The sequence below is a fragment of the Jaculus jaculus genome, chromosome 3, assembly GCF_020740685.1.
Source record: "Jaculus jaculus isolate mJacJac1 chromosome 3, mJacJac1.mat.Y.cur, whole genome shotgun sequence".
Lineage (NCBI taxonomy): Eukaryota > Metazoa > Chordata > Mammalia > Rodentia > Dipodidae > Jaculus > Jaculus jaculus.
Genome location: NC_059104.1, coordinates 89,088,573 through 89,102,779, shown reverse-complemented (window position 1 = coordinate 89,102,779; position 14,207 = coordinate 89,088,573). Strand labels below are relative to the sequence as shown.

The 14,207-nt window shown below is 37.7% G+C and overlaps 1 protein-coding gene and 1 pseudogene across 1 annotated transcript; both read right to left on the bottom strand.

The window, feature by feature from the left end:
- Positions 1 to 3,562: 3,562 nt before the first annotated feature.
- Positions 3,563 to 4,501, bottom strand: LOC101615597 (olfactory receptor 143-like). Its single transcript, XM_004670597.3, has one exon. It carries the CDS (start codon positions 4,490 to 4,492, stop codon positions 3,563 to 3,565), a length of 930 nt encoding a protein of 309 aa, XP_004670654.2. The 5' UTR covers positions 4,493 to 4,501.
- Positions 4,502 to 6,968: 2,467 nt separating this feature from the next.
- On the bottom strand, positions 6,969 to 12,927 carry LOC101602073 (annotated as a pseudogene).
- Positions 12,928 to 14,207: the final 1,280 nt, after the last annotated feature.

The following is a 14,207-nucleotide window of genomic DNA, read 5'->3' as shown; positions in this document are numbered from 1 at the left end:
AAAGATGTAAGGAAAACCATAATGAGCAAAAATATAATGAGTTCAGTCATACTCATATCTTAAATTAATAGGAAATATAAAAAGCTATTATCAGTATACTTTATGTTTAAGAAAGAATTTCATATTAAGAATGTATTTAGGATAGGAAATAGCTCACAATGATCTCCCAGATATGTTTAATTTAATGCTCAGAACAAAACCCCTCAGAATGTAAAACCACATACCTATTTTAATATGAGAAAATCAAAGCAAATCTTGGGGATTATTAAACTAAATACATGGCCGCTAATACTACTAAAGTTTGTGAAGTTTATCCAAAACATATGATGCTGAGAAACTGACAGAATGGCAAATAACTAAGAAGACCCCAGCAGCACAGGAAATGTGGTATTCTTGGGACACAGAGGACCCTAAGCAAAAGCTAGAGAAAAGTTACTAATGTATAAACAATAAGAAAAATATGACAGGGGCTGGAAAGGTGGCTCATAGGTTAAAGGCATTTGCTTGCAAAGCTTGCCAGCTCAGGTTAAATTTCCTAGCTGCCCATGTAAATGTGGAGAGGCATTCATTTGCAGCAGCAGGAGATGGCAGGCCACACTCTAACAAACAAACAAACAAATAAATAAATAAATATGAATATGTGCCAATATTGTTTATTAAATTGTAATGTCAAGAGAAGATATTTAGCTTTGTGCTGTTTTCAGTTTTCTTTAAATCTGAAGCTATTTTAAGAATCAAAGTTCATATTAAAAAGAACACACTGAATGAGATTACCAGGGCAGATATTACATAAACCAGATCCACATAGTGGCACATGTGTCTGGAGTTCATTTGCAGTGGCTGGAGGCCCTACTGTGCCCATTCTCTCTCGCTTTCTCTGTGTGCGTCTCTCTCACTAATAAATAAATAAAAATAAATTCAAAACTCCCTTTTTTATTTTAATACTTTTTCCTTGACAATGAATTGTCTTGTTCATTTTTATTTATTTATTTGAGAGTGACAGAGAGAGAAAGAGAAAGAGGCAGAGAGAGAGAGAAAGAGGCAGAGAGAGAGAGAGAATGGGTGAGCCAGGGCTTCCAGCCACTGCAAATGAACTCCAGACACATGTGCCCCCTTGTGCACCTGGCTAACGTGGGTCCAGGAAATCGAGCCTCAAACTGAGGTCCTTAGGTTTCACAGGCAAGTGCTTAACTGCTAAGCCATCTTTCCAGCCCTTCAAAATCTCTTTTTAAAGAAAAATATTTTCCATTTAATTAGGAACTACCAAAATAACATATATTCATAATTAGTAATGAAAATGTGTATTTATTTCCGGAGCAGAATTTCAGATTTATGTATATAAGACCAGATTGCAATTCTTCTTGTTTGTTTATTAATTTATTCTGGGTCATGGTCTCACTATTTAATCCAGCCTTACCTCCAACTCATGACCCTCAGGCCTCTGTCTTTATATTGCTGGAATTATAGGTCTGCTGTACTAAGCCTGGTATATTTATTATTATTTATATTTATTATTCTTGGTCAAGATATTTTCCAGTAACTATTCCTTTTATTTGTTTTGCTTTGTGTGGCAGGTCTCTTGATTGATACTGTTTTCCAGGTCCTGTAAGCTTCCAAGGCTTTTGCCATCTCCAACCCTAATTGCATGGTAGACATGTTGAAATTATAAATTCTCACACTAGTATTTCTGGATCAGGTAAGTATGAGTGAGATCAAGCTATTTATCCACTAAGCTATTTCCCCAGCTGTACTTCTACTTTTTAATATCCATTATAACACAAGCATAAGCAATGTTAATAAGCCTGTTTAGCTTGGAATTTTCTCTGGTACATATAATAAAATAAAGACATATTATGCTTACTGAAGAGAAAGTATTAAATTCTAATTTCTATAAAGCCTTGGAACTGAATAAAAATTAAAACTGGGTGACAAGGAGAGCTTATAACAGGCAGTCTGAGTGCTACATTGTAGCTAGTAGCACAGCTTGAATGCTAATTAACTTAACAAACAATTTTGACTCAATTCTACAAAGTCAGCAGTAATTTACAAGTCCCATTGATGGCATTAACTTAGCAAATTTAGTCAGTACAACTTTTAGTCAAAACAAATGCCATCACCAAAGCATTAGGTTCCTGATATCTCTAAGTTTATATGTTGCTTAGAGTCTCACCTTATAGCCCACTATAAAAATTACATATATTCAGGAGCACGGGAATGTGAACTTTTGTACCTAGGCAGCAAAGCCATGGAGAAAGTTTTTCAGCAATCAACACCTTGGCTGGGGCCATCATCCCCTTAACATTCCCATTTGGGGTTCAATCTGAAATAATTCTCTAGAAGTCCTCTCTGTTCCTACACAATTCTGCATCTCCACTTCCACAGTGGGTGGAAAACTACAATCTATACCATTAGCTATGTGACATAAACAAGTCATATAATTATTCCTTAGCCATAGAACAGGACAAAAAGTGCCTTTAACAGAGAATTTAAGATAGTGACCCATTTTTCAGGCATTTAGATTTTTTTTCTACTAAAAGACAAAAGGGAAAAGTAAATTTACATATTAAAAAGAAAAAATCAAGTTGCCCAATATTGTGCCATAGATACCCATATATATACATATATATATGGTATGATATATGTATCTAAGACACACATACTAAAGATCAAACCTTAGAACATTTACAAGCATGCATTTTAGAATGATAACTATTGTTTGTGTTTAGAAGTAAGTAAACTTTTGTAAAAGTAAAAGTTTATTGAGTAACAAGGGAAAATGAATTTCAAAATTACATGGCATTTCACATTTCATAGCAAAAAAACCCTCATTGTACAACTTTTTAAAACAGTCACAGACACAATCCTGAATTCAAATCCAATGAAAATTTCACTTGTATTTGTGATGAAATATAAATTCAAAATTGCAATGCCATGATTACTCGAATTTGAGAAACCTATGGACAGGAAGAATACATTCAAGCCTCAAATATCCACAAAAATTAAACATTAGTGTAAGAAAATACAAAGCACCATTCTACATGTTAGACTAAAAATAAAGAATTATTACTCTTAAAAGATATTGAATAATGTTGGAAAATTTGACAATATTTTTTCTTCAATCTTCATCATACATTCACTCATTTAATATGATTATTAGTAATAACCTACCTAAAACTAGATATGGATTTGTAAAATTCTCTTAGACAAACTAAACAGAAGTCAACTTGTCAGAAAGCACTCAACTATGTTGCTTAGCTTGAATGCAGAAGACAAACTAGGATAGTCTTATCTTAAAATGTGATAATATATCACACTAGAATCTTTATCTGTACAAGGAATGAAGGAATGACTAAGTTAAAACCACCTACAGACAAAAGATAAGTATTAAGATCAATATAAACCAGGACAATTGTATTTCATGGAAATAGAAGAAAAGGCATTAAGTAGAAAATGTGTCCCAACTATGCAAAAAGATGAAGAGAAGTGCAGAGGGGCAATAGAAGGAAGGTTACAAGGCAGAAAGGTGGGAGAGACGTGCACTCTGAGAGTCCCAGTGGTTCACTCACATTGTGAATCTCTTCAGTGTTCTCTTCAGAGCAAGTCTGACATCCTTGTTCCTGAGACTATAAATAAGGGGGTTTAGAAATGGCAACACAAAAGTGTAAAATACAGAGAAAAATTTCACCTGTCCCACAGACTCAGTAGATGATGGTTTGATATGACTGAGAATACCAAATCCATAGAAGAGGGCAACAGTTATGATGTGAGAACTGCAGGTGCGCATGGCTTTGGACCAACCCTTAGATGATGACAAGTTAATAATATTAAAAATAATTAAAGCATAGGAGGCTAAGATAAAAAGGCTAGATGCAATTACAACTACAGTCACAGAAACTGAACTCACAAGCTCACTGACATAGGTACTGCTGCAGGAGAGGGGAGCAAGAGCAAATAAATCACACATGTAGTGGTTGATGATGTTGGACTCACAAAAACTGAGCCTCATTACACACCATGTGTGGACCATGCCACCAACAAGCCCCATGAAATATGAACCAAGCATCAACAGGGAGCAGGTCAGAGGGGACATAATGATGGTGTACAGCAGGGGCCGGCAGATTGCCACATAGCGATCATAGGCCATAGCTGTCAGTACATAACACTCGGAATTGACAAAAAAGCAGAAGAAAAAGATCTGAGTTATGCATCCTACAGAGGAGATAATGTTCTCTGAAACAAAGCTCATCAGCATTTTGGGAGAAAAGACAAGTGAATAACAGAAATCAATGAAGGACAGATTGAAGAGAAAAAAGTACATAGGAGTGTGAAGATGTGAATTCAGACAAATGAGAATCATTAACATCAAGTTTCCCACCATTGTTGCTATGTAGTTAACTAAGAACAGGATGAACAAGGGCAGCTGGAGTTCATGTTGGTCCGTTAATCCAATAAGAATAAATTCAGTCACTGAAGAATTATTTTGCTTAGCCATTTTCTCTATCTGTAAGAAAAGCAAAGAAGGTGACATTAACAGGAAGGCCTCCAATATTTACATGTGAGAAGATATAAAGATTCTGATGGACAGGTTCAGAGTACCTAAATAAACACAGCAAGAAATGTAAAGAACATGATTTCACATGTTGATTAGTAATACATCTGTATTTACTCAGTCCCCATCCATAGCTGTATGTCTCTGATCTGAGAAAATGATGACATAACCCCTAAAGTCTTTGAACATCATTTCATCCACTCTTGACAACCCTCAATCAGGATTTGAGTTGAAAAAAAAAAAAAAGATATACAAGTGATGTTCTCCTTAACCCATGATTTATATAGTTTTGTATTTGAAGAGAAATCATCAAGACAAAGATAATTCTGTGTTCACCTTGTTTACCTGCTGAACACAAAGTTGCTGTTGGATCACACAGGTGTTTCCCCCCTCCCAATGTCCTAAGGGCTCCAAATCTCTGATTAATAAGCTGGTACTAGTTATCAATGCAGATCTTCTATGCTCTTCTGAGAAAGGTATACTGATAACCATGACATAAACACTATTGGATAATTTCTCCAGCAGGTTCTCTTCACTTTCACAAAGAAAAATAAAAATCTTATATGAGCCTCCAAAATACTACCTCACTCATAGGAGAATTAATTTCACTCTGTAGTATACTGGGAAAATTCAATAACTCACAGAAGATTATTCACCCCTCATGATTCCCTCTCAGATTTAATGATCCCCTTGAGAAATCACTGAGCCAATATTTACATCTGTGTCATAGACCCAACATTATATCTTTTGAAACTTAAGTCCAACTCAATTTATAATTTCCCACCAGGAGTGCTGAATTCTCAGGCCAGAATGTGGCTAGATCCCTTTGGAATTCTCCTTATTTTGTTTTACTTGACTCCACAAGAGGAAAATTCAAGAACACAACCACTACTCATTCTAGTAATTTTCAATAAGCATCTGTGGTTGTATAAATAAGTCTTTAGTCAGAAGTTTACACACTACAGAAGAGATTTCTAACAAATGAAACTGCTGGAGTAAGCAACAAGTTATTTTTCCACTGAGCCATATCCCCAGCTCTACATATACCCTATTTAATACCTATTATAACACTAAAATAAGCAGAATTAGGGCTAAAGAGATGGCTTGCTTGCAAAGCCTAAGAACTCATGCTTGACTCCCAGATCCCACATAAGCCAGACATGCAAAGGTGGTGCAAATGTCTGGAGTTTGTTTACAGTGGCTGATGCCATTTCTTTCTCTCTCCCCCCCCCCTCATGAAAAAGAAAAATTGGAATAAGCAGAATTAAAAAGTTGCTTGGCTTAGAACCATGTGAAGTCAGAAACCGTAGTGTTTATAATTCAACACTTCTCTCAATGAGATTGAAGGTGACGACAGGAGAATCCCTGGAAGATCATGTAATATAATAAAGACAGATCATACTTACTAAAGAGATAGCACTAAGTAATTAATGCTCATTTCTTTAAAGTCTTAGTGCTTAAAAAAAAAAAAAAAAAAAAAAAAACCTGAATCACAGATAGAGCTCATATGAGGAGACTGAGTACTTACGACAATGTAGCTAGCAGCAGAGCCTGACTGCTAATTAACTCAGCAAACAAACTTAGCTCAATTCTGTGATGTCAACAGGTATTTCACAGGTCCCATTGTTGGCATTAGCTTAGCAAATCTATTAGTGTAACTTTTTAATCAAAAGCAAGTGCCATTTTATAATCACCAAAACATTATGCTCCTGATATCTCTTAGTTTATATGTTACTAGTGTAGTAGATACTCACACGTTGCTGGAAAGAACTTCCAAACAATCTAGGCACAGTTTATGGGAGGAATGGCATTTATTTGTAGCTTATAGATCCAGGGGATGTTCCATAAGGGCAGAGAGAGAGAGAGAGAGAGAGAGAGAGAGAGAGAGAGAGAGAGAGAGAGAGAGAGAGAGAGAGGACCCTCCACCAAAATCAAGAGCACAAAAGCAGCAGACAAACTACAGGGAACCCAGGCAGAACTCTGGCACCTTGCATATCTTTAGCTAGAAATTCCCCATCAGCCCCCAAACACCTCCTCCAGCCAGGTGGCTGAAGGCCTAAGTTACAAAGCTTTAGTAAATGCCTGAATGTATTGAGGGGCAGCCATTCAAATTACCACATTTAGAGTTTCACCTTGTTTATCACACTTAAACATCACTTACTCAAGGGCATGAACCTACACATTTTCCACCTGGGCAACAAAGCCATCTAGAAATTTTGTTTTTTTTTTTTGCTATAGGCATTTTGGCTGGCACTATTATTCCCCTGTTTTGAATTCAATCTGAAATAATTCTCTCGAAGTTCTATCTGCTCCTACATTATTATCCATTTCTGCTTCAACTTCTTTGAAGGATGGATGCACACTGGATTGAAAACTACAACCTGCACTATTAGCTATGTGTTCTACACAAGCCATATAATCATTTCCTTATCTGAAGAGCAAGAGAAAAATTACTTTGAACAAAGGGTTTAAGATGGTGATACAAAGTTAAGTTAGCTCTATTCGCTAATGACATGATTGTATATGTAAGAGACCAGAGAGACTCCATCTCAAAAATCCTGAAGGTGATTAACTCCTATAGTAAAGTAGCAGGATTAAAAATCAATGCACAAAAATCAGTAGCCTCTCTATATGTAAGTGACAAAGATACACAGAAAAAAATAAGGGACATAGTCCCATTTTCAATAGCAACAAAAAAATAAAATACCTTAGAATAACGTTAACCAAGGAAGTGAAACATATACAGTGAAAACATAAAAACACTCAAAAAAGAAATTGAGGAGGACTTGAGAAAATGGAAAGACCTCCCATGCTCCTGGATAGGCAGAATTAATATTGTGAAGATGAAAATCCTGCCCAAGGCAATATATAGATTTAATGTAATTCCAATTAAAATCCCTACAGTGTTCTTCACAGAGATAGAAAAAATGATCTCAAATTTCATATGGAAAGGCAGAAGGCCTCGCATATCCAAACATATCCTCAGCAAAAGAAATACCTCTGGTGACATCACTATACCTGATCTAAAGCTATATTACAAAGCCATAGTAATAAAAACAACATGGTACTGGCAGAAAAACAGGACTATAGACCAATGGAATAGACTTGAGGACCCAGCCTTGGGTCAAGCAACTATAGCTACTTGATATTCGATAAAGGCCTGAACAATATAGGCTGGAAAAAAGACAGCATCTTCAACAAATGACGCTGGACAAACTGGATAACCACATGCAGTAAACTGAAACTTGATCCACACATTTCACCATGCACTACACTCAAATCCAAATGGATCAAAGACCTCAAAATAGGAACAGAAACTCGGGCTGGAAAGATGGCTTAGCCATTAAGCACTTGCCTGTGAAGCCTGAGGACCCTGGTTCAAGACTCGATTCCCCAGGATCCACAATAACCAGATGTATAAGGGGGTGCACATATCTGGAATTCGCTTGCAGTGGCTGGAGGCCCTGGCGTGCCCATTCGCTCTCTTTCTCTCTCTGTCTGTCACACTCAAATAAATAAAAATGAACAAAAAAAATCTAAAAATAAAACGGAAACTTGAATACTATTGGAAGAAAATTTAGGTAGTACTTTCCATGATATAGGAATGGAAAAAGACTTCCAGAACAAAACCCCAGTAGCTCATGACCTTAAACAGTCACTCAACCAATGAGATCACATGAAGCTGAAGAGTTTCTTTATAGACAAGTATACAATAAACAAAGCCAATAGAATACCCACAGAATGGGAGAAAATATTTGTGGGTTATACAGCTGATAGAGGCCTAATCTCTAGAATCTACAAAGAACTCAAAAATCTAAACAGTAAGAAGCCAAACACCCCACTCACAAAATGGGGCAAAGAGCTGAACAGACAGCTAACAGAGGAAGAAACATAAATGGCAAAAACAGACTTAAGAAAATGTTCATCATCCCTAAGCATCAGAGAAATGCAAATTAAAACAACTATGAGATTCCACCTTACCCCAATAAGGATAGCAAACATCAAAAAAACAAATGAAAATAAATGCTGGTGAGGATGTGAAGAAGTAGGAACACTCATCCATTGTTGGTGGGAATGTAGGATGGTACAACCACTTTGGAAAGCAATATGGAGACTCCTGAAAAGGCTGAATATAGAGATACCAACAGACCCAGTTATTCCCTTACTGGGAATCTACCCTAACACCTTCAAACCACAGGCCAGAGAGATTTGCTCAACCATGTTTGTAGCGGCTCAATTCATAATAGCTAAGAGCTGGAATCAACCCAGATGTCCATCACTAGAAGAATGGATAAGTAAGATGTGGAATATCTACACAATGGAATTCTACACAGCAGTAAGAAAAAGTGACACAAAGAAATTTGAGGAAAAAGGGGTGAACCTGGAACAGATCATCCTCAGTGAACTTACCCAATCACAGAAAAAACAATCACCACATAGTCTCACTCATCTGCAGCACCTAACCTGAATCTACCCAAGATACCTTACATGCCCAGCAAGCATCTCATGGACTAGACACTAGGATGGATGGGGAGGGAGGGGAGGACATAGAAGGGATGGGAAACACTAATCTAGACCCAAACGGTAATGGTACCATAAAATTCTACTTCCTAAAAGGCAGACCAAATGGTTGAACCCTCACCAGGCCCTTATAGGGAACACCTGAACCACAAGACACTGGTGAGGGTAGGATCAATCTAACCTAAACCTTCTACATCTTTCCTCCCTCCCTCTCCCGCCCCTCCATAACTCTTGTATATTAGTTATATTCTTCCTCATTTTCTTAGTGGGCACTGACCTGTGACTCCCAGTAACAGCATGGGGCTATCATTCACAATGAGCTTTTGATCAGAGAAACTTACAAGAATGACAGATTTCTGTCAAAGTACTTGATGACCTACCAAAGTTTAGTGGTAAAACCCTATTGCTGATGACACCATATGCAGCTGACACATAATATGGAATGGCATGGCTGGAAGCCAGGAGAGAGTCAGTCCCCAGATAGTCAGCGTATCTCAGAAGGTGCTATATGGGTGACTGAGGGAAATAACCAATATCTCTCCAAGCAACTCATCGTCTAACCTACTTAGCAACAAAAAACCGGTTGTTATGCCCACACAAGTGCAATAGTGGAACACAGCCATGGTGGGGAACCAACTGCTCTTGATTTGGCTAGCTGATCCCCTCAGTGGTACGAGACCCATAGCTGGAGCTGGGAAACAAGTCAGAATCATCCAAACATAAACCCTCTCTCCAATATCAAGCTACCATCAATCATGGGCTACAAGAGGGCCTACACCTATGAAACTCTCTGTTAAAAAAAAAGTAAGGGTTATTTCATTTGTACTGGGACTAACTTACTCTCCATTGGAAGCTATGCTTCTCTTTTCAGATAGATGCAGATCCTAAGGAGAGAGCTGCCCCATCATACCTCAAAAGGGCCCAGGCTGAAACTAAGGAAAATTAGCGAAACAAGCATGAGTGCTGATTTCCTGATGAACAAGATGCCAGCACAAGGGGGAAGGAGACCAACACAGAGAAAAATCAACTCCTACCAAATCAGAGAGCCAGAACCTCAGAGGCCCCCAACACCTCATCACTGAAGCAGACCAAAAATGAACCCAACATGGCTCAGGGAAGTTTTGCGGAAGAGGGGGCGGAAAGAATGTCAGAGCCACATGTTGGGTCATGATATGCAGAGACATTTATCGTACCAATAACTGTGGGCTAACTCCACAAGGCATAACCCATATACCTCAACAAGGAGGGGCCAATGGGGAGGAGGTAGGTCATGGATGACCCTAACAATGGTATCAAACTGCCTGTATTTGCTGAATAGAAAACTAATAAAAAATATAATTAATTTAAAAAAAGCTTAAAAAATATGGCTATACATTGTATGGGTATTTAGATTTTTTAACTAAGAGAGAAAAGAAAACAATAAAATTTACACATTAAAAGAAAAATTCAAGTTGCCCAATTCATGACATACATGTATATAAACATGTATTTTAACTATGATATATGTATATATCTTAAATATGTGTGTATACATGCTAAATATCAAACTTAGGAACATTTATATGCATGTATCTATAATGAAACCTATGATTTGATTTTATAAGTTAGTAAAAGTTCTTTTGTAAAAGGAAATCCTTGTTGAATAACAAGGGAAATAGGGACTTTCAACAATCCATAGTTCAATGTCAATGACAAATTCAGTTGTATGATGAAATATCAACTCCAAATTGCAATGTCACAATTAGTGGGATTTGAGAAACATATGTATAGGAGGAGTACAATTCAGCCTTAAATATCCACAAAAATTAAATGATAGTTTAAGAAAATGCATATAACCATTCCAGATGTAAGGCTAAAAGATACAGAATTATTATTCTTAAAAGACACTGAATAAGGCTGGAAATTTGACAACTTTACAATATCTTCAATTTTAATAGCCATTTACTCATTTAATGTAATTATTATTATTAAGCTCCAGGAAACATGAAATGGATTTACAAAATTCTCCTAGACAAACTAAACAGAAGTTAACATGTCTGTCAGAAAGCGCTCAACACTTTTGATTTCCTTGAATGCAAAAGACACACTAGAAAAATGTAGGTAGCCTTATTTTAAAATAAGAAGTCTGGCTAAAGCGATGGCTTAGTAATTAAGGTGCTTGCCTGAAAGCCAAAGAACCCATGTTTGATTCTGTAAAGCCATGTAAGTCAGATACACAAGGTGGTGGAGTTTATTTGCAGTGACTGGAAGCCCTGGAGTGTCCATATTCTTTCTCTTTCTCTCACTCAAATAAATTTAAAAAAAAAATTAAAACATGAGAATTCAAGGAACAACTACATTAGAACCCCATACAAAGTGTGGATAAGTTTCTAGATCAATATAAACCAGCACAATTGCATTTCATGGAAACATAAAAATAGCATTAGAATGGAAAATCAGTTCAACAATACAAAGAAAGACAAAGAGAAGTACAGAAGGAAAATAAAAGGAAGGTGACAAGACAAAAAGGTGGGAAAGACACGAGTTGGAGACATGGACTATGGCAATCCCAATGGTTCCTTCACATTTTGAATCTCTTCAGTGTTTGCCCCGGCCAGCTGGGAATTGGACAAGGACTCAAGGAGAAGCTAACCTGGGTGAAAGACAAACAGACACAAGAAGGAGACCATGCTAGACATTTGTCATGGCCTTGAGAGTTTATTCTTACATGTAGGTTTGTATAGGGTTGTAGGGGGAAGGGGATATAGTTAGGGCAAAGATCACAGAGTTACTGGTTAAACTACAATGCCTTTGTTTCTTCATCAGCTACTGGCAGGATGGGTGAATGTTTGGCCAGGTGTATGATCCCATTGTTTCTGGTAGTTGAATATTAGGTGAGGAAGTAGAAACTTAACTTGCTATATGGTAGTCTCTGTTAACATGGCCGAGGTTTGGTTCATGGCTCACAACAAGTGTTTTCTTCAGAGCAAGTTTGACATCATTGTTTCTGAGGCTTTAAATGAGGGAGGTTAGAAATGGCAACACAAAAGTGTAAAATATAGAGAAAAATTTTGCCTGTTCCTCAGACTCAGTGGATGATGTTTTGATATGAGTGAAAAGACCAATTCCATAGAAGAGGACAAAGTTATGATGTGAGAACTGCAGGTGCGCATGGCCTTAGACCAACCCTTAGAGGATGACAAGTTAATAATATTAAAAAGAATTAAAGCATAGGAGGCTAAGATAAAGAGACTAGATGCAACTACAACTACAGCCACAGAAACTGAACTCACAAGCTCACTAACATAGGGACTGCTGCAGGAGATCTGGAAGAGAAGCAAGAAATCACACATGTAGTGATTGATGATGTTGGAATCACAAAAACTGAGCCTCATTACACACCATGTGTGGACCATGCCAACAAGCCCCATGAAATGTGAACCAAGCATCAACAGGGAGCAGGTCAGAGGGGACATAATGATGGTGTACAGCAGGGGCCAGCAGATTGCCACATAGCGATCATAGGCCATAGCTGTCAGTACATAACACTCAGAATTGACAAAAAAGCAGAAGAAAAAGATCTGAGTTATGCATCCTACAGAGGAGATAATGTTCTCTGAAACAAAGCTCATCGGCATTTTTGGGGAAACAACAAGAGAATAACAGAAATCAATGAAGGACAGATTGAAGAGAAAAAAGTACATAGGGGTATGAAGATGTGAATTCAGGCAAATGAGATTCATTAAAGTCAAGCTTCCCACCACTGTGGCTGTGTAGGTCACCAAGAACATAATAAACAAGGGGAGCTGGAGCTCAGGTTCATCTGCCAATCCAAGAAGAATAAATTCAATCACTGTAGAATCATTTCATAGAGCCATTTTCTTCATGTGTGCCATCTATAGGAACAGCAATATAAGGTTTTGTTAACAAGGAACTATCCAACATTTACTCACAAAGGGAAGAGAGATAGAGAGAGAGTGTGTGTGTTTTATTTTAGAAGATCAGAGTATCTGAAGATACACAAATAACATGCTTTCTCAAGTTTATTCATGAGACATTGGTATATCTTCCTTCTCCATCCATGGTGTGTGTCTGTTATGTGAGAATGATGACATATCTCCCAAAGTTTTTGAAAATCATTTCCTCCACTCTGTAGCCTTTATTAGGGATTAGTAGATGTTGCAGTCAGGTCTGCATTGCTGGTAGAAATCACACGACCAAGAGCAGCTTTGGGGGTGGGGGAGAATGGTTTATTTTGGCTTACAGGCTTGAGGGGGAGTTCCATGATGGCAGAGGAAAATGATGGCATGAGCAGAGGGTGGACATCACCCACTGGCCAACATAAGGTATACAATAGCAACAGAGAGTGTGCCAAGCACTGGCCTAGGGAAACTGGCTATAATATCTATAAGCCCACCCCCAACAATACACTGCCTCCAGGAGGCTTTAATTTCCAATTGCTATCAGCTTGGGAGACTAGCATTGAGAATATCTAAGTTCATGGGGGGCACATGAATCAAACCACCATAATAGAAAAGAGAAATAGACAAGTAATATTCACCTGAACCCATGATTTATATTTATTAAGATAAAGATAATACAGTGCTCACCTTCTTTTCCTGCTGAACACAAAATTCCTGTTGGATCATACAGTCACTTTCCCCCCAATGTTCCGAGGGCTCCAAATCTCTCATGTGGATTATGGTAATATTTGTCAATGCAAACCTCTGATCATCTGGAAAAGGTATAATGTGGACCATGACATAAACTCTTTGATAATTTCTCCAGAAGGTTCTTTTACCTTACACAAAGAAAAATAAGAACCTTATATGAGCCTCCAAAACACAAGCCGGGCGTGGTGGCGCACGCCTTTAATCCCAGCACTCGGGAGGCAGAGGTAGGAGGATTGCCATGAGTTCAAGGCCACCCTGAGATGACAGAGTTAATTCCAGGTCAGCCTGGACCAGAGTGAGACCCTACCTCAAAAAAAAAAAACAAAAAAAAAAAACACTACCTCATGCAAAAGAGAATCAATTTCACTTCATGGCATGCTGGGAAAATTCAGTAAAACTCAGAAGGTTATTCTTTCCTTCATCTCAGGTTGTATGATCCCCTTCAGAAATTACTGAGCCTATATTTATATCTGTGTCATAGAACC